Source organism: Alligator sinensis, unplaced genomic scaffold (assembly GCF_000455745.1).
Source record: "Alligator sinensis unplaced genomic scaffold, ASM45574v1 scaffold607_1, whole genome shotgun sequence".
In the NCBI taxonomy this organism is placed as follows: Eukaryota; Metazoa; Chordata; order Crocodylia; family Alligatoridae; genus Alligator; species Alligator sinensis.
This window is the reverse complement of record NW_005841935.1, coordinates 2,160,039-2,181,619: the sequence shown is the minus strand read 5'-3', so window position 1 is coordinate 2,181,619 and position 21,581 is coordinate 2,160,039. Positions and strand designations below refer to the sequence as shown.

At 43.7% G+C, this 21,581-nt stretch overlaps 1 protein-coding gene across 3 annotated transcripts in view; it reads right to left on the bottom strand.

Moving 5' to 3' along the window:
* Nucleotides 1-21,581, bottom strand: part of PIGG (phosphatidylinositol glycan anchor biosynthesis class G) — a 203,112-nt gene that overhangs the window by 81,148 nt on the left and 100,383 nt on the right. For all 3 annotated transcript variants that reach the window (XM_025199090.1, XM_025199091.1, XM_025199092.1), the window contains one exon: nt 14,142-14,333. In XM_025199090.1, coding sequence (XP_025054875.1) covers nt 14,142-14,333 — 192 coding nt within the window. The remainder of the gene's footprint in view (nt 1-14,141; nt 14,334-21,581) is intronic.

Here is a 21,581-nt window from a genome sequence, read left to right as displayed (position 1 = left end):
CCTGCCTGCCCCCCCCCCCCCCCCCCCACACACACACACACGCCCCCGCACCCTTCCACACACTGCACCCCAACCATTCCCCCAAACACACCCACACCCTCCCACCCCACCCACCATAACCCCACACCCTCCCACAACCCCCACCCCAACCACATACTCCACACCCTTCCCCCATCACACACACTCCCCCACTCCCTCCCACATACACCCCTTTACCCCCACCCACAATATATAAGAGTAGGACTGTATTTTGAGCTATTATACAATTGCCTTTGGATACACTATGCAAACACATAAATCAGGACAACAATATTTTTAAGAAAAATTACAATAAGTTATAGTAGATGTGTTTTTTTAGTGTATGGTTTGGTTTTTTTCCTGGTTTCAAGATAGCAACACTCTCCCCACCAAAAGGAGTACTTTCAGGGCAAAGGGAGGGACTTCCAAGGGCAAAGTTCAGGGGTTACAAGTGGGAGTTCTGGTCCCAAGATGGTGACCAAGAGGTGAGGCACCTGTAAAGGGGCAGGGCTACCCTTGTGGCCCTCGACAGCTCATCAAAACTGATTAAGTGGCCCTCCAGCTGAAATAATTTTTTGCCCCATCATATAACAAAGTAATCAGATTAATTTTTATTCCATTAAATACAAAAGCAACCACAACAGCATGGCTTAGTAATGCTTTAGAAGCATTTACAAGAAACCCTTGCCATTTGCAGGGAGATACGTTACAGGGATCCCCGCGAACGGGGAAATCCGCGAATACATTCATGAATGGTGGCGGGAGCATGGTGGCACCAAGTTTGCAGCTCCCGTAGACGCTGCCAGAGCTGTCAGCGATGGTGGGGGAGCATGCAGGGAGAGAGCGTGTGTGGGGAGAGAGCATGGGTTCAAATATTCACACAGCAAATATTCGAAACTGTGAATCACGAATCTGTGAATGGCAAGGGTTCCCTGTATTTCTTTATTTAATTTCTCAAATTTAGTGCTGTGTCAAGAAGAAACAAACACAATTTTTTCCCATGTAACATACTTACATTTTTAAGAACAGCTGTGCCAATTAATCTTGGTTTAAGTTTCTGTCTGTGACATTTTATTGAAAAGTACAATAAGTATATATACAGTGATTAAGAATTAAAAAAAAATAGTTGTCTAAAACCAAACTCAGAAATTTCATATTTAGGCACTTAAAGAGGCCCAATTTATAAATCCGTGTACTTAAGGGCACGGGGTTAGAAATTTTTATGGTTGAGCTACTACTAGGAACTATTCAAATTGCAGTTTTACAGAAATCACAAAATCCAGCACTGCCAGTGAAATCGGGCAATGCCTGTGAAATCTGCAGGGGGAAAAAAACAATTTACTGAAAATAAAATGCTGGCTCCCCAGAGGGAGCCAGCAGTCCTCATGGTGCTGCAGCGAAGCTGTACAGCAAAGCCACCCATTTCATTGTGCCAGGCCCAAAATCTTGCTTTAGGAGTCTCCCTCAGGGATCCTACAGCCAGCTGTCCCACTTCCTGAAGAACACCCGCAAGCCTGGGGTAACACTGCCACCACCCGAGCACTGCTCTCTGGTAGGCCTCTGTGCAGCCCAAGGCACAGAGACCCAGCAAACCTTGGGGGTGCTTTGCCCACAGTAATATTACTGGGTGCGTCTTTCAGCCCAAAGCATCCCAAGACAGCATCAGATAGAACTGAGGGAAAATAAAAAGACAAAGTCCACTGGCCAAGCGGAGAGTGGTAGGGCTCCCCCCCCTCTCAACAGTAGCCCAGCAAGGCAAGCTGTAACCCAACACCTTTATTGATGCGGGGGTGGGGAGTGGGTCGAATAAGGAAGTCAGAATACATTTTGAGCAAACAAAAGCAACTTGAGTCTTACAAAGTCTGGTATAGTTACCCTTTTAAGACATGACTGGCCTACACATAATTCCTAACTCCAAGCTAGTTTCTAGGTTTTTACTTATAGAAAATCACCAAACAGAAGCCTGGAGCACTTGCTTGAAGTTTTTCCCACCAGAAGGAAAAGAGAGTTCCTGTCCTCCCCCTAGGAATTTTATCTGGCCAGGTCACCTGATGGACTAACCTGAGCCAAGAAGAAAGCAAGGCAAGAGAGGGGTCACCTGGGCTGACCCACGTGAGGGGCAGAGAGAAGGGGAGGGAATTTCTTCACAATGTTACAATTGATATCATAGTTACCCCAGTAAAGTGAACTTGCTTCTTCATTTTCCATTAACATCCCCTTAATGAGAAGCTAGAGTATCACACTGAAGAGAGCTCATAATGGAGCACAGGTTTTTAAAAGATCAGAATGACTCTTGGTCTCAAGTAGTAATAAGCAGGAGAGGTTGCAAGCATCCTAAAAATTAATTAGCGCTCCACTATTCATTCGGCAAACTGGATCAAAATTCATGTCAGAGTGGACTAACTTGAAATCATCCAAAAAGTCAAATATTTAATATAGTAAACATTGTCAAAATATTAAAATGCTTTTAAGAAATAATGAAAGAGTCTTTCCACTACCCACAGTGAGAGACAGAAAGAAAGAGATATCTCTAAGGAGTACTAGTCATTTTATACAGTAGTTATGCAGGAACACGCTTTGCTGTAGAGAACCCACAATCAATTAAAAACATAAAACAGAGTTCAAGTCAGAGGTGCTCAAACAGTGGAAGTTCAGATCACAACACCAAACTGTTCCGATTGGAAAAGCTGTTCATAAGGAACAAACTTATGCAAAAATCTCCTGAAGCAAAACAAAACAAATCAAAACAAAATCTCTCTCTCATATGCATACCGTATTTCCCATCCTCATAAAATCCCACCTTGCACTAGCACCAAAAACAATTCTTAGCAGGTGACTTGATGCCTAAAATTTCATTTCCATATAAAGGAAACAGAACATAAATCTGAGGAAGGAAAAACATTGGTAAAGGGTGGCCAACCTGTGGCATGTGCACAACACACAGGCAGCCTGTGTGTGTGGCATCTGGCAAATCAGGACAAGCAGTACAGTGGCAGAGGGCAGGAAGCAGAAAGCAGAGTAGTATTAGTAAGTTTTGGATGTAATGATATTCTACAGATGCAACAAAGAAAACTAAAGAAATCCTACACTAATGATATGAAGGCACAAACATCCACCCACCATCACTAACCTTTTAAGACAAGTTTTTCTGATAAATCTGTGAAAAATAAAACTAAGAGCTACAAGCTAATCTTTGCTTGCATGCTGTGATTAAAGGTGTATTTCCCACTGACTGCCCGTTCATATGAAAGGCCAGATAATTTATTCTTTTCTTGTCAACAAAGCAATTAGCCAGTTTCTATTAAACATTATTGCCTAATGAAAGTGATTTTTTCTAGTTAGTCATGATAGACATTATTGAGACTTTCTTACAAAAAAATTGTTTCACCTCAGGGTTTTTGGATCTCATCTAAAAAATTTAATTCCTTAGGGGTTTTTTTTCTTCTTCCTCCTTATACAATAAACAAACAGTCCTCACAAAGAATGTATAATTTACGTTAATGATGCGATGCAAATCATGGATGAAACAAGCAAATAAGCCTGGTGGTCAAGCACTGGAACAAGCTACCTAGAAAAAATATGGAATCGCCATTCTTGAAAATATTCAAGAACAGGTTAGACAGGCATTCGGCTGGGATGGTTTAGTCAGGAACGATCTTACCTTAAGCAGAGGGCTAGACTAGATGATTTTGTGAGGTCCCTTCCAACCCTAGTTTCTTAAGATCCTACCAGGATTACCAACTATCCATAAATTTAAGACTGCCCATAAAGAAACAAGCTAAAAATTCCTGTAAATTCTGTAATAAAAATTAGGCTTCCGTAAAAATTAAGCAAAAAACTTAAGCTCACTGAAAATCCGTGGCTGGAAGGAAGTGAGTAGGCATACTTGAAGCAAGAAGTGCCATATAGTGTCCAAGTGGGAGCACAGCACTGTGCAGGAAGTATTTTTCTCAGGGCTTAACCTTAGCCTCCCCTCCCCGCATTGTACCCAAGGGTGCCAACTGGGTCCCTTTGGCCAACTCTTGCCTCTTACAGCTGCTTGCCTGAAAAGTACTGTAGGCAGGGGTGGAGACAGCTGTGGGGCTGTCTGGAGGGAGAAAGGCTGAAGGCAGGGGTCTGTGCTTACACACAGACAACATGCTTGGCATGGGTAAAGTGGGTCATCAGGGTGTGGTAGCAAGCAGTAGCATAACTAGGGCAGGGAGAGGGGCTTAGAGTGGGCACCAGTATGGCCCCTCCCCCAACAGAAATCTTTTCCACAGCAGGGGTGACCATTTGCAGTCCAGCAATAGGGAGGCAGGCAAATTCAGCCCTGTGTCCAGTAACATATCTGTGGGGGAAGACGGTGAGCAAGGCAAGCAGAATGTGTTCCTCCCACCAAGACCTTGCTGTGGGAGAGAGTCCTGCACCCAAAAGCATATCTGGGGAATGGGGTACCAAGAGCTCCCTGTGGAGTCCATGCTAGTGTAGCTGTTGCATCAATGTGCAGCAAGCCCATCCCTCAGCTACAGCAGCCAAACTTACACTGTTACAACAAGAGTTGCAGCAGCTGCAGCAAAAGTGCAGAGACCAGGGGCAGGTAAGATTTCACTCCCCATCTGGCAATGATCTATACGCATCATGGCAGCAAGTCTCACGCAGGATTTGCAAGTAGACCTTTTGGTTTGGGCTTGCAGCCAATGGGCTCAGATCCACCTCTCCTCTATACAGAAACTTGCCTGTTTCTCTTTGTTGCCACTATGCTGGCAGCAAAGGCAGGGACAGATGTAGCCTTTGAAGAAGGTCAGCAGCCATGAACAGACTTACTGCTCCCTGCTGTGTCCTTCAGCTACATTGCTTCAAAAATGACTGTAGTTCCACATAGTAGCATGCTCATGAGCCAGGGGTATGACAGGAGGCTACACATTCTAGGGCTCCACTCCCCTCCTTCCCCTGAAATGAGGGAGAGCTGAGGAGCAGAGATGAGTGCCTGCACTTTGCACCCTTGGTCTCACAGGGGCTGCTGTAACCTGTCCAGCCAAACGTCAGCGAGCACTCTGCTTCCACTCTCCTATAGAGACTCCCACTTCACCACCAAAACTGGAGAGGCACAGGGCCTGTAGTCTCCAGGCTATGGCAAAACAGCAGTGAAGAGCAGATGTGGAGTGCACAGGAGAGCTCTGCTGGGGGTGGAGGAGTGCAAGGAGAGTAACGGAGAAGTGTACTGTGGGATGCTGGAGGACCAAGCTCTCCCGTCACGCTCCATAGGTTTTGCATTAATTTTGAAGTGTTTCTAAATAGAACTTGTTTCTTACAGGGTTATATTTAGAGCACTTGCAAAATTTTTGCAGAGCTTCAAAGGGTGTGTACATCTGTCCACTTGCTCTTTGGAGAGCTTCAAAGGCAATCAAAGTCTTTCAATGTTACATCTGTCTCAAAGGTGAAACTGGAAGTGAACACTCTTGTATGGCACAGGAAACGGCCTTGTCAAAAATAAAAGTGAAGCAAACTACACGTTAGCATTACAAAATACACTGATAAGATTTTCCTTTTTACTGAACCATTTACCAGAGATTTTGGGTTTACTGTAACAACAGCGCGAAGAGGATATGTATCCCCAAATTAATAGCAGCCTTTTAAAGGCAAAAAATCCTATTTGACAACCTTTTTCAAAGTTTGGAAGAACTCAAAAAAAAGTCAAACAGTATCAACTAAACTCAGAAGAAACGCGTTTTGGTTTTTTTTACTGTACGGTACTCATTCTACCAAACTGTTCAATTAAGTGGCTTTTGGCAAGTGACCAACTGAAGATTAACTGGAAAATGCTACACTTAAATAGAAGTTTTATACTCTTAATGAGAAGTGAAAGCTAAATTAAAACTATTGCATACAGCAATATTAAGGGGTACACATAACTCAATACCACAAATGCATCATGAGAAAAGACATTAAAAAACTACAGTATCACATGAAATCAAATTATGCAATAGGCAAGACACTGAAATGACACTAGCACAACTCATGAATTTATCTAGACACTTTCAGACATCTAAATGAACCAACTGCATCCAATGCTAGTTCATAAATTTTTCATAATTATAAATTAAAAATGAGGCTAAGATGTCTCAGAAAATTATACTTAAAGTCTGAGGGGGATGATATCAAATTTTAATATTGCTAAAGCCAGTTGGCTCCCATCCAATGTTAAAGCACTTGGGGAAAAAAGCTTCAAATTTAAGAAAACTTGATGCTTTCCTGTTATGTAGTTTTTACAGTATCTATGAATGAAGCACAAGGTATGGCTCCACAAATCTGAAGAGCTCCACCATATACAAATTCAGGTTTAATCTATTCCTACTCCAAAATTACTTGCAAGAGGGCTTATTCATTTTCCAGAATCTCACATCTCTCCATGACTGATTTCATCTATGGCTTCGTGTTACAACTACTTTTTTGTCAAGATGATAGAGGCCACAGAGGAAAAAGAACGCAATTTTCAATAGCAGTACCCACTTTAGAGGTTCCCAACTCAGATCTACTGGTGCAGGAAGGAAGTATTCCTACCTCGATTCCAAGCTACTGCAGCATTTTTTCTGAAGTATATCTAGAACAGGTGTGCAATTTTAATGTACCCCAACCTCTGAAGACACCCTAATAGGTTGAAGACATTCAGCAAGAAAGTTCTACTTCATTTATCAAAAGCATTCATAGAAACTGAAGATAAAAGGCACCTAATTAGGTCAACTTCTTTCCACTAACCAGTGTAAAAATTACATGCCTTATCTCAATATCTCAGGATATTCTGTTGGCGTTATCCTCATAGAAATCATTTCAATATATTTATAAAACCTAGATGGAAAAGTAACAGCTTCAGATGTTTACCTGTCTTAAATGGCTTAAATAAAAGCTATGATATAACCGGCTGAGGAAGGTTTAGACTCAAAATTATCTCCAAATAAATGCATCTTCTGACAGTGAAACACTGTCATTACTTTGTTCGGGTTGCTATATAATAGTTAGTTTTCCCATTGGGCATCCTGCATTATTTTAGATAGGTCCTCTGAGGGAAAGTGGGGGTCTAAATTATTCCCTCAGAAATGTTTAATTTAAAGGTTATCTTAGCAAAAGCCACATAAGAAAGTGCTTGCTTTAATGGCTTCTTCCTCATCCATCTCCCAGCAGCAGTCACATTTGGTGACAAAAGGTTATCTTTAGTGGAATTGAAGGGAGAAAATATCATATGAGGGACTCTCCATGCCACATTAGAAAGTCCAGCGACAGAAGAAAGCTTACTGAACTAGTTACTCCTTTCCCCTAGCAGTAACTGGCTTGAGAGGCACCCACTACTTAGCAGCCAAGAGGAGTGGAGACTGGTCCTGCTCTGTACTGGGGCACTCTGGCCAGGTACAGACATTACACTTTTACCAGTATAAACTGCTTAGAAACTGATCTATACTCGTAACAGAACAGAAGTTCAGCACACATAGATTGATTTAAAAATGACAGAATGTGGTCTAAGATTTCCCCCCCCACAAAGGGTGAACATAAATGCTGTTCACTATCAATATAATTATGCTGCCTACAGAAAACTATGCAACTTGGATCAATTCTGCCTCTGGCTTTTTGAATGTCTGTACCTAGCCCTGCTATATTACAGATCTGAACTTGTTTCCAACCACTTATACCAGTTTGTGTGTAATTTCTGTCCCTAGCCCAAGAGGCCCTGCTGTTCAGCAAGAAAACTCAGTGGTGGAGAGCTAAAAACTGTGCTATGGGGGAAGGAAAAAGAAGGGGGGATCTCATAAACATGACACCTGCATCAAGGGGCATGGTGGTGAAGCAGTTAAAATACCTCGCTCTGGTTCTGAAGGCATACCAAGCTACCCTCAGTTGATCCAGCTACAAATGAGTACCTGGTCATTCATGGTGAGGTGTCAAAAGTGACCCCATTACTCCTTTGTGCATAGCTGGTGTAGAGACACTGGTGTCTTAACCACATTAGCCCAATGGGCCATGAGGCTGGGGCTGACCTCTGACCTGACATCTACATCAAAAGCAAAATCAGAACTAACACAACTGGTGTCAAATATGTTCTAAATTGCTATATGTTCATTAGCTATATAAAAAGCAACAAGGACATTGTATTTTTCTTTATGCGACCAAAAGTTCACCACTGGAATTCCTTTAAAAGTTTCCAAATATCTTTCTACTTTTTACCATTGTTTAAGCTGACAACAAAGCCTAGAGTTAATGTGGCCTAAAATCACATTTTAAGACTGTTTTCAGTGGTTTAAAATAGGAGTGGGGGGCTGATTTTCACTTTTGATTTTGACTTCTGCAATTCAATTCCTCATCTATTACACAGGAATTGTTTACCATAGGTGTCATGAAAATAAATTAATATTTGTGATGCACTGGGATGCTATGGTGATGGGCACCAAAGAAAATCCTCTGAGGAAATAATTGCATTCAGTTCGTGGCATTGGTGGTGTGCATTAAATAAGGCACTGTGTATCATACTGAATAATGATGGATAAACTGAAACACTGAACAGTACCCATTCATTGGATACTATCTTATATAATGAAGGAGTACAAGGAAAGGCTGAGTAGAAAAAAGACTCTATGTCAAGTCGCAAACTTATGGTCCATGGACCAGATCTGGCCCATGGAGCCACTGAATCTGGCTCATGGAGCTGGATCCTCAGCCCACATTTGTGCCCAACAGCAAGGATCTGTGTCGGAGCCAGCTCTAGTCCAACGTGGGCCAGATGATTTCAAGAGCACATCAGCAGTGGGAAGAACTGCCTGCACCTATGCATGGGCTAGGGAGTTCCACCCATGCCACCACTGCTTTCCTCAACCACTCATTCCCCAGCTGCAGCACAGGTGCAGTTTCTACCCAGCGGGGAGCAGTGTTGGAGCCAGTCAGCTTCCAGCTGTGCCCATGTGGCAGCTGGAAGGGAGAGGGAGAGTGGTGAAAAGCAGCAGCCATACAGACACTTTGCAGATGCTGGTCCCTGGGCAGCTCTCCATCAGATGGAAGTTACACCCATACCACGGCTGGGGAGCAGAGAGCTGGGAGAAGCAGTGGCAGCACAGGTACGGCTCCCAGGTGCCTGGCTCTGGCAGCGGTGCAAGGAAAGACCTGCACCACTGACATGCAAATGCAGCATTAGTAAGAGTGTTGCCAGCAGACTGAAGGACATGATTATTACCCTCTATTCAGCACTGTGTTGTTTTGGGCCCCTGTGACAGGGTGCTTGAAGTGCCTATCTCTTTAAGAAAAGAAGCTGCCAGGGCACATGCACATGAAACACTACATCATCATAGCATTAGTGGGCACTAACCATGATGCTGCCACTATTGCACTGTAGGGTCAAAAATGACCTGTGTGCCACCAGGACTGTGCAGCACCAATTGCGCAGTCAGGGACACACACAGATGCACCCACTGAGAAGCTGCCTGCAGGTGGCAAGGGGGTTCTGATTAGGGTGCCAGCTGACCAGAAGGGAGGCAGGTTTGAGGCATATAAGTCCAAGGCCTGAGCTGGTCAGGCAGCCTAGCCCTGAGCACCACAAGGAAAAGAGCTCCTGGCAGCAGGGCTCCTGCCTTAATATCTGAACTGGGGGTAAGCACTGGGGGCTTGTGGAAGGGACTGAAGGGGAGGTATGGAGGTCCCAACTAGCCCAGAGAGAAAGAGGGGCCAGAAGAATAGCGGGCCTCACTTTTTCTAAAAAATTAACATCAAGGTGTGGTGGGAAAGCGAAGGGAAGATTGTCCAAGAATAAGCATGAGTTGGCAAGGACTTTGCAGCCACCACGGGGCACTGCAACCACCCCTGGGACAAGCACTTGCTACAGCCCCCAATTTCAGAAAAGATGAGGACAAACTGGAGAGAGTCCAGCAGAAGGCAACGAAAATGGGTAGGGGGCTGGAGCATATGACTTACAAGGAGAGGCTGTGGGACCTGGACTTAGTCTGGAGAAGAGAAGAGTGAGGAGGGATTTGATAACATCATTCAACTACCTGAAGGGTGGTTACAAAGAGGATGGAACTAGGCTGTTCTCAATGCTGGCAAATAACAGAACAAGGAACAATGATCTTCAGTTGCAGCAAAGAAGTTTAGGTTAAATATTAGGAAGAACCACTTTCTCAGTAGGAGGGTAGTAAAGCAATGGAACAGGTTACCCAGAGAGGCTGTGGCATCTCCATCCTTGGAGGGTTTTAAGACCTGGTTGGATGACAAAGTCCTGGCTGGGATTATCTAGTTGTGGATGGTCCTGCTTTGAACAGGAGGTTGGACTAGATGACCTTCTGAGGTCCTTTCCAACCCTAACTTTCTATTATTCTATGCTATCCAGCCTGCACTGGACAAAATCTGGGTTGTTCCAGCCTACAGCATATAAAATGTCACTGGCCTTTGTTCTGTGTGATTAATGTAGTTCACATTACACAGCAATGCATGCACAAAAAGAAGGTGAATTAGGTTTACACAAGTAAATCTAACCCTAACTTTCCCAGTTTTGGAATAGGTGACTTTGCAACCTTATCATTCTTTTAACATAGTTTTATATGTAATGCAATATAAGCCCTACATTTCCTCATATTATGGTCATATTAGTACATTAACTTGATGCTCACATAGCAAATACAATTAAAAGTTAAAAAAAACACATGGTCCCTGATTCATAGATGTTAGGGTCGGAAGGGACCTCAATAGATCATCGAGTCCGACCCCCTGCAAAGGCAGGAAAGAGTGCTGGGTTCAGATGACCCCAGCTAGATGCTAGATGACCCCAGCTAGATGCATATCCAACCTCCTCTTGAAGACCCCCAGGGTAGGGGAGAGCACCACCTCCCTTGGGAGCCCGTTCCAGACTTTGGCCACTCTAACTGTGAAGAAGTTCTTCCTAATGTCCAGTCTAAATCTGCTCTCTGCTAGCTTGTGGCCATTATTTCTTGTAACCCCCGGGGGCGCCTTGGTGAATAAAACCTCACCAATTCCCTTCTGTGCCCCTGTGATGAACTTATAGGCAGCCACAAGGTCGCCTCTCAACCTTCTCTTGCGGAGGCTGAAAAGGTCCAGGTTCTCTAGTCTCTCCTCGTAGGGCTTGGTCTGCAAGCCCTTAACCATACGAGTGGCCCTTCTCTGGATCCTCTCCAGGTTATCCACATCCCTCTTGAAGTGCGGTGACCAGAATTGCATGCAGTACTCCAACTGCGATCTGACCAGCACCCGATAGAGGGGAAGTATCACCTCTTTGATACTTGATTGGCAACCCAGTATGAAACAGGCCATCTTTCCTTGTATTTTTTCTTGATTAAGTTTGGAGCTTAGGGCAGTGTAAGACTCCTTTCCTTTTACTTTTGCAGCCCCCACCCGGTATGCATTTGGTACTTTCTATTCTCTGGCTATTAGTTTAGTTTAAACAGTGAGCAAATTAAAATGGAGATCTTTGCCCAAATGCAAAACCTTGAATTTTTTTGGTTCCTCTGACTCAACGGAATTCTAAAAATGGTGCAAGATGAAGTTGAGATGTTTTGGCAGAACTGTGCACAGAAGCTCGCCTACTACCCTCCCTCACTTTCCTAAGCGCTGATTTTTTTTTATTAAAAAGCCGTGTGCATGTCTACAGCTAAATAGCCACATCTCTTCAACCTGCACTTTGAATGTGAGACCATGCATTTGGCAGTAAACCTTTATTTTATGACACTAAGTAACAGCTTTTAAACTACTCCTTAATCAGAGCTAGAAGGTCTGACACAGCAATCACCATATTCACATTCAAATTTAGGCTGAGACGGTATAAAAACCATATTTGTCTTATTCTAATTGCAATTAACATGCTGACTATAACATAAATAAGCTGTCAGTGAAAGCTTTGCTCACTCTGTATATTTAAGAACTTCACTTATTACTGTAATTGTGTTCTTTTTATTTGAAGCTTGGTGGATGCAGTTAATATTCTGTTCCACACTACAGTAGTTTTCTTCCCACTGAAGGAACACAGTATTCTACCCTAAGGAATTTTAGTGAAACAAAGCAAAACTAGAAATCACAATTAGAAATCAGGCGTATTTCCAGAAAAACAAATTCATGCACATAGCCAAATCCTGCAGACCGCTGGGGACTTCTTTACACAGCAGATTAAATATACACAGTGCTACTTTAAAACTAAATGAGGATGTCAAGTTCTTTTCAATACATTTTCACTCTGAAGTAAAAGAACTACATGAACCTCTCAGTAAATTTGGCCTTCTGCTACCTAGCTCTAAAACCTGTTCTTGGAGCATTTCCCAGGTGGTGCCCACTTTCTACATCTTGGTGATCATGGACACTCTGACCTCAAAGCATGACCCCCAACCTATACTATATTAGTCTGTCTCAAAGTGTTCTCTCTAAAAATTTATTCCAGCCAGAAACCCCACCTCTCTCCAAAAAACACACTCTAGAATGTAAGCTGGAAACTTTCTGCAACAACTCACCCATAGAAAATCTTGAAGCTGCAAGGCTGTTATAAAACTATCAAAGCTATTCGGCTGCATTCACAAAGTAGCTAATGGTACAACAGACGCAAGTACTCATCACCAGTTAGACGAGGGGTTGATGACAGACAGACAGCCTGTGGGACAGATCTGGTGCATGTAGCTGGAGGGCTTAGCCTGGGCCTGCACCCATGCTCACAACACTACAGCTTCTTTCTGCCCTCCTGGCTCTGATTTAATGAAGACTGAGTGATTTCATTGGCATATTAGCAGCTGGGTACTGGGGCCAGACAGCTGGGATCTGTGTGCACACCACTGCTGCTTCTCTCAGCTTTCTGTTCCCCAGCTGCAGTGCAGGCGGAGGCAATCCAAGCAGGGTGAAGGGCCTGGGGTAAATCAGCCCATACAGCCCCATGGGCCCTGGACCCCATTGGCACCGGGTGTGGTGGGGAGGCATAGCAAGTGGCCAGACATGGAGCCGCTGCCCCGCCCAGCTCTGCACCACCACTGCTCCGCCCAGCTCTGCAGGGCCCCACAAAGCATGGGGCCTGGGGCGCTCACCCTGATTTGCCCCCCTAGGGATGGCCCTGAGTGCAGCTGCAGCTTCCAGACCCGGAGGAGATGCACTGGGGCCAGGCATCTGCTAACTACATTCACGCTGCCATTTCTTCTCCAGCTCCTTCTCAGCTGCAGCATGGGAGCAGCTTCCAGCTGGTAGGGAGCTACACTGAGGCTAGGTAGCCCATGAATGCCCATGCCACAACCAGAGGGGAAGGAGGGAGGGGGAGTAAGAAGAAGAGATGGTAGCACAGCTGCAGTTTGCAGACACCTAGGAAGCTGGGAAATGGGGAACTGGGAGAGGTGGTGATGGAACAGGTACAGTTCCTAGCTGCCTGGCCCCAGCATGGGGAAAGCTCCCTGCTGTTGACATGATGCTGAAGCCCCCCACCTGCATTGGACCAGGGTTGGTTGTTCTGGCCCTCTGGCTGTAAAAGTTTGCCAGCTTCTGAGTTAGTTGCATCATTGGGTTATTTCGCTTCATGCTGTACATAATGTACCGCCTACTGAATGGCATGGTAAGAAAGGATGCAGCACCACTTCACAGCTTTGAAAAGGTGTCAATCAGTGTTAGGCTGCAAGCTTCAGATCTCAAGAACATGAATTTACTGCATCTTGAAAAGATACATATTACAAAGCACTCAGCTGTGAAAGACAGACACAAATACAATACTTAAGGGAAACTGTTTCCATATTTAGTCTAAAAGTTATAACCATGAAGTAGTTAATTAAGTCAGTTTGGCATATTTTATACTAAATTTAGACTAAATTTAGGCTATAAATGTAAATGTAGCAACAACAGTGAAAGGTTTTCTTCTTTTTCCAGAAAAAAAACTTTGTAACTGGCCAGATCAAAAAACTACTTCTGTAGTTGGTCAGTCTTCCTCAGCTTTTGATAGGTTTACAGTTCAAAATGCTATAGTCACATATGACTTTATTGATCTGAAAAATTACTTGTATACATAAAATGAAATTTATCAGTGCACATCCCTACAACTAGAATCCCTTTGCTCATAAGAGTCTAATACTAGTACAGGGATAACATGCTATTTTCCAGGATCCAAAGTACCAAGTCTGTTGCATATCTATGGAACTTACTTTGAAACATCTTTGTTGCTTTGTTGCCATGGAAACACAACATTTCCAATGGCTGCACGATAACTGTAGATTCCCAAGAGCCCAAGTGCCATCGCAATTTTTGAAACCAGGGAGCATCTCCTCTGAACCAGAATAAAGATCATAACTAAGGAGATAGCTGCTAGAAGAGAAAGTTCATCTTTATGTTCAGAACTGTAAACAAAAAAAAATGTAATTACTGCATTTAAAATATAAAACCTACATTTAACAGGGATCTAACTACTGTCCTATACTTTCAAAATGAATCATTGCAATGACATCTGTTACTAAATTTCTTAGAGGTGTTGTAAAGCCTGAGTATTTTTAGAGGAAAGATTTTGTTAATGAGATTTTCTATTCAGGCACGCGTATTTAAAAGTGTAATTATCATGTCTTCCCATATGTTAGCAGCTCTGTTTGTTTAATTAGATAAAAAATGAAGCTTCATATTACATAACAAAAAAGGTTTTAATGCTTTGACACCAGTTTTTTAATTTTATCTATCCACAATTATTTACTTAAATTAACTATTCGATATAAAGCAAGAAAAATATATTTATTACTTCATAAGCCTGTTCTTTTCAACAGCTCTGTATATATATTTTACTTAATTTTTAGAAGCATAAAATTCTTTTACCAACATGCTTAAGGGCACTGGTACACTATTTCATACAAATTTACCTCTAACAGAAAAACAGGACACATAAAACAAAACAAACCTGTTAGCATAAACAGGTTCTTTTTAATGTCAACATAATAATACATCATATCCTACCCTAGAGTAAAATAGGACTTGCATCATGCCCTAGAACAGTGATTCTCAACTGGGGTCCCATGGCACCCTGGGGTGCTGTAAGATCCTTTTAAGGGTGCCACGGGATATGATGAAGTAAATCTATGTTTGTAATTGCCCTGCCGCAAGGAGGTTAGTATTCACTCTTCCCTCCGCAAATTCTTCCTCTACCTCTAGACTCCTGCAGGAGGAGAGAAGCACCACAGTAAATAAATTAGTTTCTGAAACAGGGTGTTGCTCCATTCACAAAAGATATGGAGGATGTCTGGAATCTAAAAAAGTTAAAACCACTGCTGTGGAAGGTAACTCTAGTAGACTCCTTTTAGCCAGCAGGTGGAATGCATTCCCAAGTCAATTGCTGTGCATGAAACATACTGCCCACAAGTAAATATCAAACTAAACTGAAAAATCTAAATCGGATTAGGCTGAGTACTTTACCTAGAGTCAATTATTACTATACTCAGGGCTGTCCCAGGGGGGCGGGCAGGGCGCGAATCAGGGAAACTGCCCCAGTCCCCGTGCTTTGGGGGGGCCCCACAGAGCTGGGCAGAGCAGCAGTGGCATGGAGCTGGGTGAGGCGGTGGTTCCGCCTTTAGCCGACTGCTATCAGCCCTCCCCCGCCGCGGCAGCTTCTTCGGGTCCGGGTCCCATGGGATCGGAGCAGGGGCGGGGCCCCGCATGGGCTGATTTGCCCCAGGCCCTGTATCCTGCTCGGATCAGCTCTGTATGGATAGATTGGCAATTCATATAGCTGACACGTAAATCGTATTGGTAATTCATAAGAAAGTGAACAGGACCCTCGACACAGCTGTGAAAAATGTGTTTTCATCTGCCAATATTTTTACACCTTCCAAATGATTTAAATATGAATGACTATTCCAGGGGTCAGCAATGTTTTTGGGCAGAATGCCAAAAACACCCACAAGCTCCACTTGTAAAATGTTGGTGTGCCAGGGACGGATGGTGGGGGAACCATGAGGAGCCCAATCCTTGTTGTGGCAGCACCGCTGCAACACTTCCTTTGCTGTCCGCCCCAAGGTGCACGTGCCAAGCAAAATGCTTTCACGTGCCATGCTCTGGCACCTGTGCCGGGGGTTGCCTACCCTTGGACTATTCTATATTGCACAGAGACTCAAACCAACAGTGTGACTTCTGCCTTGCTCTGCCTTCACACTTAAAATGCCATCATGGAAGGTTGACAGTCTATAGCCAAAGCCTCTGGATAACTAATGCAACACTTGGTCTATATTTGCATGATCTCTGCATCACCCAGCTGGAACTTAAGGTTTTCTTTCATTTACTTCACTTATATCACTTAAACTGTTGTACTTTTCCATTCTTTGTTACACACTTTGCTTTGAATCCAACAGGGAAATGCAAGACAGCTATTTCATCTACGGAGATAGAAGTCAGTCCAGCTTGGGCCTGAAAACTAAACATTTCCTTCCTCCTGGTCTATATTCATGACCCAATCAACTCCTCTCCCAACTTAGCTAGGGTACAAAGATATTGCAACATGGAAAGGCTGAGGGGAGAAAGGTGAGCAGCTCTAAACGGTTCTTCAGGTATGTCAGCAAGTGTTGTGCTGACTGGCAGTTAATATGAGGTCTGGTATCGGAATTCTTTAGGTAACCCTTTTTTGACAGATGTGTGGGCTTTTTGAAGAGTGTAATGATACATACTGTTTTAAGTTGTACTTAGTAATCCTTGTTTTAACTTAATGAAATGCTTTATGTGGGAGTTTAATAGATTTTTCTTCCTTAAACAAATAAAATGATCACTAACAAGAAGCCAGGCTGGCATAATACAGCTACTGGTGCTATGGATTTCTGTGGTCGATACCTTCTACTGCAGGGGTTCTCAGCCAGGGGTATGCAAACCCCTGGGGGGTACCTGGACTGGTCTTAGGGGGTACACATGGGCAGGCGGGGCTGGAGCAGTGCCGCCTCCCAGAAGCAGGGCAAGTAGTTTCACATAGTTTCCATAGGAATATTTAGTGCACTGGAGAGAGATACCACATTTTAGACGTGTAGGATAGACATGTGTAGAATCCAGATTCTGATGCGTCTGTTGCAGCAGGTGTTGACTGCAGTAGCAGCAGAGATGTGCTCATAGGTTTTGCATCTATAGTCAAGACAAGACTATGTCCCATTTGATGTCTGCTGAACAGCAGGGAGTTTGCTTCTGATGATGAGCTGCACAAGGTTAGGAGGTTGTTTGAAAGCCAGGAGCTAGAGACTGGGAATTTCTCTCAAGGTCTGATCTTTATCCAATATAGGTTGTAACTGTTTGATGATTCTTCTTACCTTTCCTGAAGCTAGTATGAAAAGGATTTGATAATATTTTCCATTTCTGGAGCAAATACTGGTGTGGGGTCCTACCCAGTTCCCCTTATAGAAGGTGATGTCAGAGTTATCTGTTAGCCTCGTTGGGTGTTTATACATAGCCTCCAGGAGAGTGGGGGAGAGGTTAGAACAGCTCCAAGAACCACTCTAATTAAAGCACCCAGAGCATCTCATGTGCATCAGCATCCCTGCACTGAAAAATGGTGGCATGGGCGCTTTAACTAAAGCTCATCAACCAAGCTTTAGGTAAAGTGCCCCCACCACCATTTTTCAGCGCAGGGATGCTGATACATATAACACTGCAGTCTGCTAAAACACAGTAATTACCACACTCCAGCAGACTTGATTAATCAAGCCTGCTTTGACACACTGTAACTACAGTGTGCTGGAACCGCCTCGCAGCTCATATATAGGTGCCCATTGACATAGATAACAAGCACAAGCTGGGGAGAAATTAGCAAGCACAAGTAGTTGGCAAGCACAAGCTAGGGAGCATCAATATCAGTATTACAGATATCAGTGCTGGCCCTTGCCTATACTGTAGTCGACTACTATACACCAGTATGGACCGGAAGCAATCACACTTGACTTGCTGACATCCAACTGAACTCTGCAATGCAGTGCATCACTGGAACCCTTAAGTTGGCCCCAAACCTTTGGCTGCCCATGCTGTCACACATCGCTCCTCCACCCATTAATTGCGAGGCAGCAACTCTAAGGGAAGTCCAACAAATTAAGTAAAACAAACATCCTTCAATCCATCAGGACCTCAACAATGCCCCTCACCATCACCTAAAGTCCACAAGCCCTTCTGGATCTACCCACTTAACCTTCAACAACATGATTTTAACCCTGATGAAGCTTGGAAAACTGAATGTAATTCACAGGAAGTTCCAAATAAACATCTTATGATAGCTCCAATGAAGAAAATACCTGGCTTTGATCTCCCATGATGCTTATGGACAACTCTAAACCATATCTGCACAAGCCATGGGAGATGTGGGTACTTGATGCACAAATGGAAAATTAAAAACTCTCCAGTGTGCAACTATCATCACCCAGAACAGACAATGGAACATAAAACAACTCAATGCCTGATCCACAAATATGAAGGAGGTATCACAGCGATACACTCTGCTGCTCCTGACACATTTTTCTGGCTCAACCACCTAAAATGTATGATTATAGTTGCTATTCTATACCTACATCAGCTATATGAAAGAAGATGACAACTGACGTAGTCTTGACAGTTGAAGATAACAATAACTCCTCGTTTATCTACTGGTTTGATTACTATTTTGTTGTTGGATCTTAGGGAATGTATGGCTTTTCCCTCTGAGGGAGAAAGGTTGTGGTAGTCCTGACTTTTACTGCAAATTGCACCGTTAGCTTTCTTCTACCAGTGAAGATGTATGGTTCTGTCTGCTGGGAGGTGTCCAGTCAGACATTTTATTGTTGTTTGTTTTATCAGAAGTGGTTCTGTTCTGGTTGTGGAAGTTTTCAGTAGAAACCTGCTTAGAAATTCTTCTCATTTTCCACATATTAGTATCTTGCCCTGTTGTTCTTCTGGGCAGAAATCCAGGCCTTTCGAGAATACAGATATTTTAGAATGAGATACGTGGTGTTATGGTAAGTTTATGATGTTGGTATTCTGTGTTCTGCTGTCTTGGTTCTCTCCTGTGTTGTTGGTAGGCTGTCTGTGAGGTAGCTCTTACCGTAATAGTTGATTCCACCTTTTTTTCAGGCTGGATGGCTCTCATGAGATTTTTCCATAGCAGGTTTGGGTCTGCTGCATAGTATCACGGTATGTCTCCAGGTTAACAACTGCAGGTTTAAAAGCCTAAGTAACTATATCCTGTTTAAGTGCCAACATTTTCCATACAGGATTCTTAAAGTTTTGCATTCAAATCCATATTAAAACACCTTAATTAAATGTTCCAGGTTTTATTTAAGTAGCGCTAGTCATCTAAACATAACCTGGTTTGACTAGCTGTGGACATTGTAATGTCATGTAACTTACTGAGATGCCTAGTGACCAATGAATCTCACTTTAGAAGTCAAAACCCAATAATTATGGTTTTAAACTCAACTACACAACAGAATTAGTTGCAATAATGTCCTCCCAGGAAAAGAATGTGAGGAACGCCTTTGCTGTACGCACTCTTTACATTGGATTCCTATCTCTGGTTCTAAACTCTTGCTGTTAAAATGAAGATTGAAGACATTTGTTCAGCTGCTTTGCCTAAATATAAACTAATGAAGTGCTACCCTCCTCGCCCTGCAGATCAGCTGCTGTAAAGCTTCCATTTTGGCTCAGCTTTCCAAAACAAATCAAAATTAATACAATTAATCAATTACTACAGTTGGGATTATTTTGGTTGCTGTTTTTTCCATGGTACAAGAGGTCACTTTCATTCTGCTTCATAATAGCAAAGAGGCTTTTAGGAGATGGAGAAAGGTTACTTGCTAGTGAGTTATTTTCTTTAAGAATACTGATTGTATGTTAATGCTTGCAGAATATGACACATATAAAGACACTGGATTTCCCAAGTCACTTCTACTAAATCAGCAACATTGAGAGGAGAAGGAGAAAGAGGTAAAAGTGGAAAAATTCTAAATAACTTAGATTATTACTAAGTGATCTAAGAAGATGGCCTCCATTTCCACTTGTGGGAATGAGCAAAACTTCAAGCTTCAGAAGAAAAAAAAAAAACTTGCTGTTGTGAAATGCAGGGCACTAGGGCAATGCATCTTCCTGCACTTTTCTCCACCCTATAGAATTAGGAGGCAAATCAATCTTTTGTTTAGAAACAGAAAAAAAACTTCAAAAGTCACTGGATAATAGCTAAACCTAAATCTCCTAGATGCAATCCCTCATAATGGTTTGATCGTGCTAGAAACACCCTCTTTGTCACATCAGACTACATACTGAATTCAAAACTCCATCCTTAATTTTTCAGCAGTCTAAGATGTAAAAGTTTAGTCAAAAGGCTGACATGTTATGCTAATCAGAAAGTCCAAGTTTTTGCCTATTAATTCTTCAATGGTCAAGCATGTCACAACAACCACTCATGTTTTTAGTGTGCCCCTGCCTGGTCTCATATAGGCACTCTCTCGTGGCCTTCGAACGCACACTCGGCTCCGGCTGAGGGGTATGTCCCTGGGACCTGAGAGTTAGGTCATGTTCCACCTCGAGAGAGACCCCAACACTTTCCTACCATGACTTGGTCTTCTTTTCTTCAGTGGTGGGGCTCCTTCTCATGGATTCTCGCGAATCGGGTGCTGCCCTCTGCAGGCGGCTCTTTGGGCTCCACCTCCCCTACACCCCAGCTATGCACCTGCCCTCAGGACCGCCAGATGATGGGTCGCCAGCCTGTTCCCTTGTGATGTCCTTGTCTGTCTCCTTATCACCTTGTCCATCCCTGGATGACCGTGAGGTGTGGGATCGTCTTAATCTCTGCATCTGAAATCCTTCTGAGGCTCCTGCAATACCGCCTCAGTCTCTCTTCATTACCCTGGAGCCTGCAGAGGGTCCGTCCCTGGTTCTGACTCCAAGTGTCCTCCAAAATAAAGTAAAACAAAGAAAGAAGCAAAGAATAAATTGGGGTACAGGTCTCTGCCAACCCCACTCACGGGTCTGACGCCTGTGGTCCTCTAGATCCCTCGACGCTGAACTTCTTTGTCCCGGCTGTCCCGCTGAGCTGGGTGTGAAGACTTCTTAATGTAGTTGAGACCCCTTCAGCGGGTCTCCGTCCTGCCCCTTCCAGAGGTGTCAACTTTGAGTCACAGCCCAGGGAGTAGCTTCGCCATCGGGCATCCTTGCTGCCTCCTCCGCCATTTCTCCACTGCCGGCTTTTGAATATGCCAGGCGGCGGTTTTTTCTGACGTCATCTGCTGGTGCCCCTCCCAGCCGGCAATAAAAGCGGTTGATGAACCGCGCCAGTGGCCCTTCTTGGCGCGGCTCTGCTTTTCCTGTGGATGGTAAATATACCCTCTGTTCAGGGCTTCCTATCTCTTTTACTGGGTGAGTTGACCCTGCCTCGGGTCCCGCCGCGGGAGACCATTTCAGTGCCTCCGCTTTTGTTTCCCTGGGACAGTGTGCCTTCCACGAAGCAATTGGCCTCAACAGCAGTTATATGCTCAAGTTATCTCAGATGAATGACGCATGACATTTTAATGTGCGTGTCTCTGAAGAGATACCATATGGACATCTCTTCACATGTACGCAGCAGTGGCTCCTCAGCTGTCACCTGAAAAGCACTACCTGGTGCTGTTTTCCCTGTT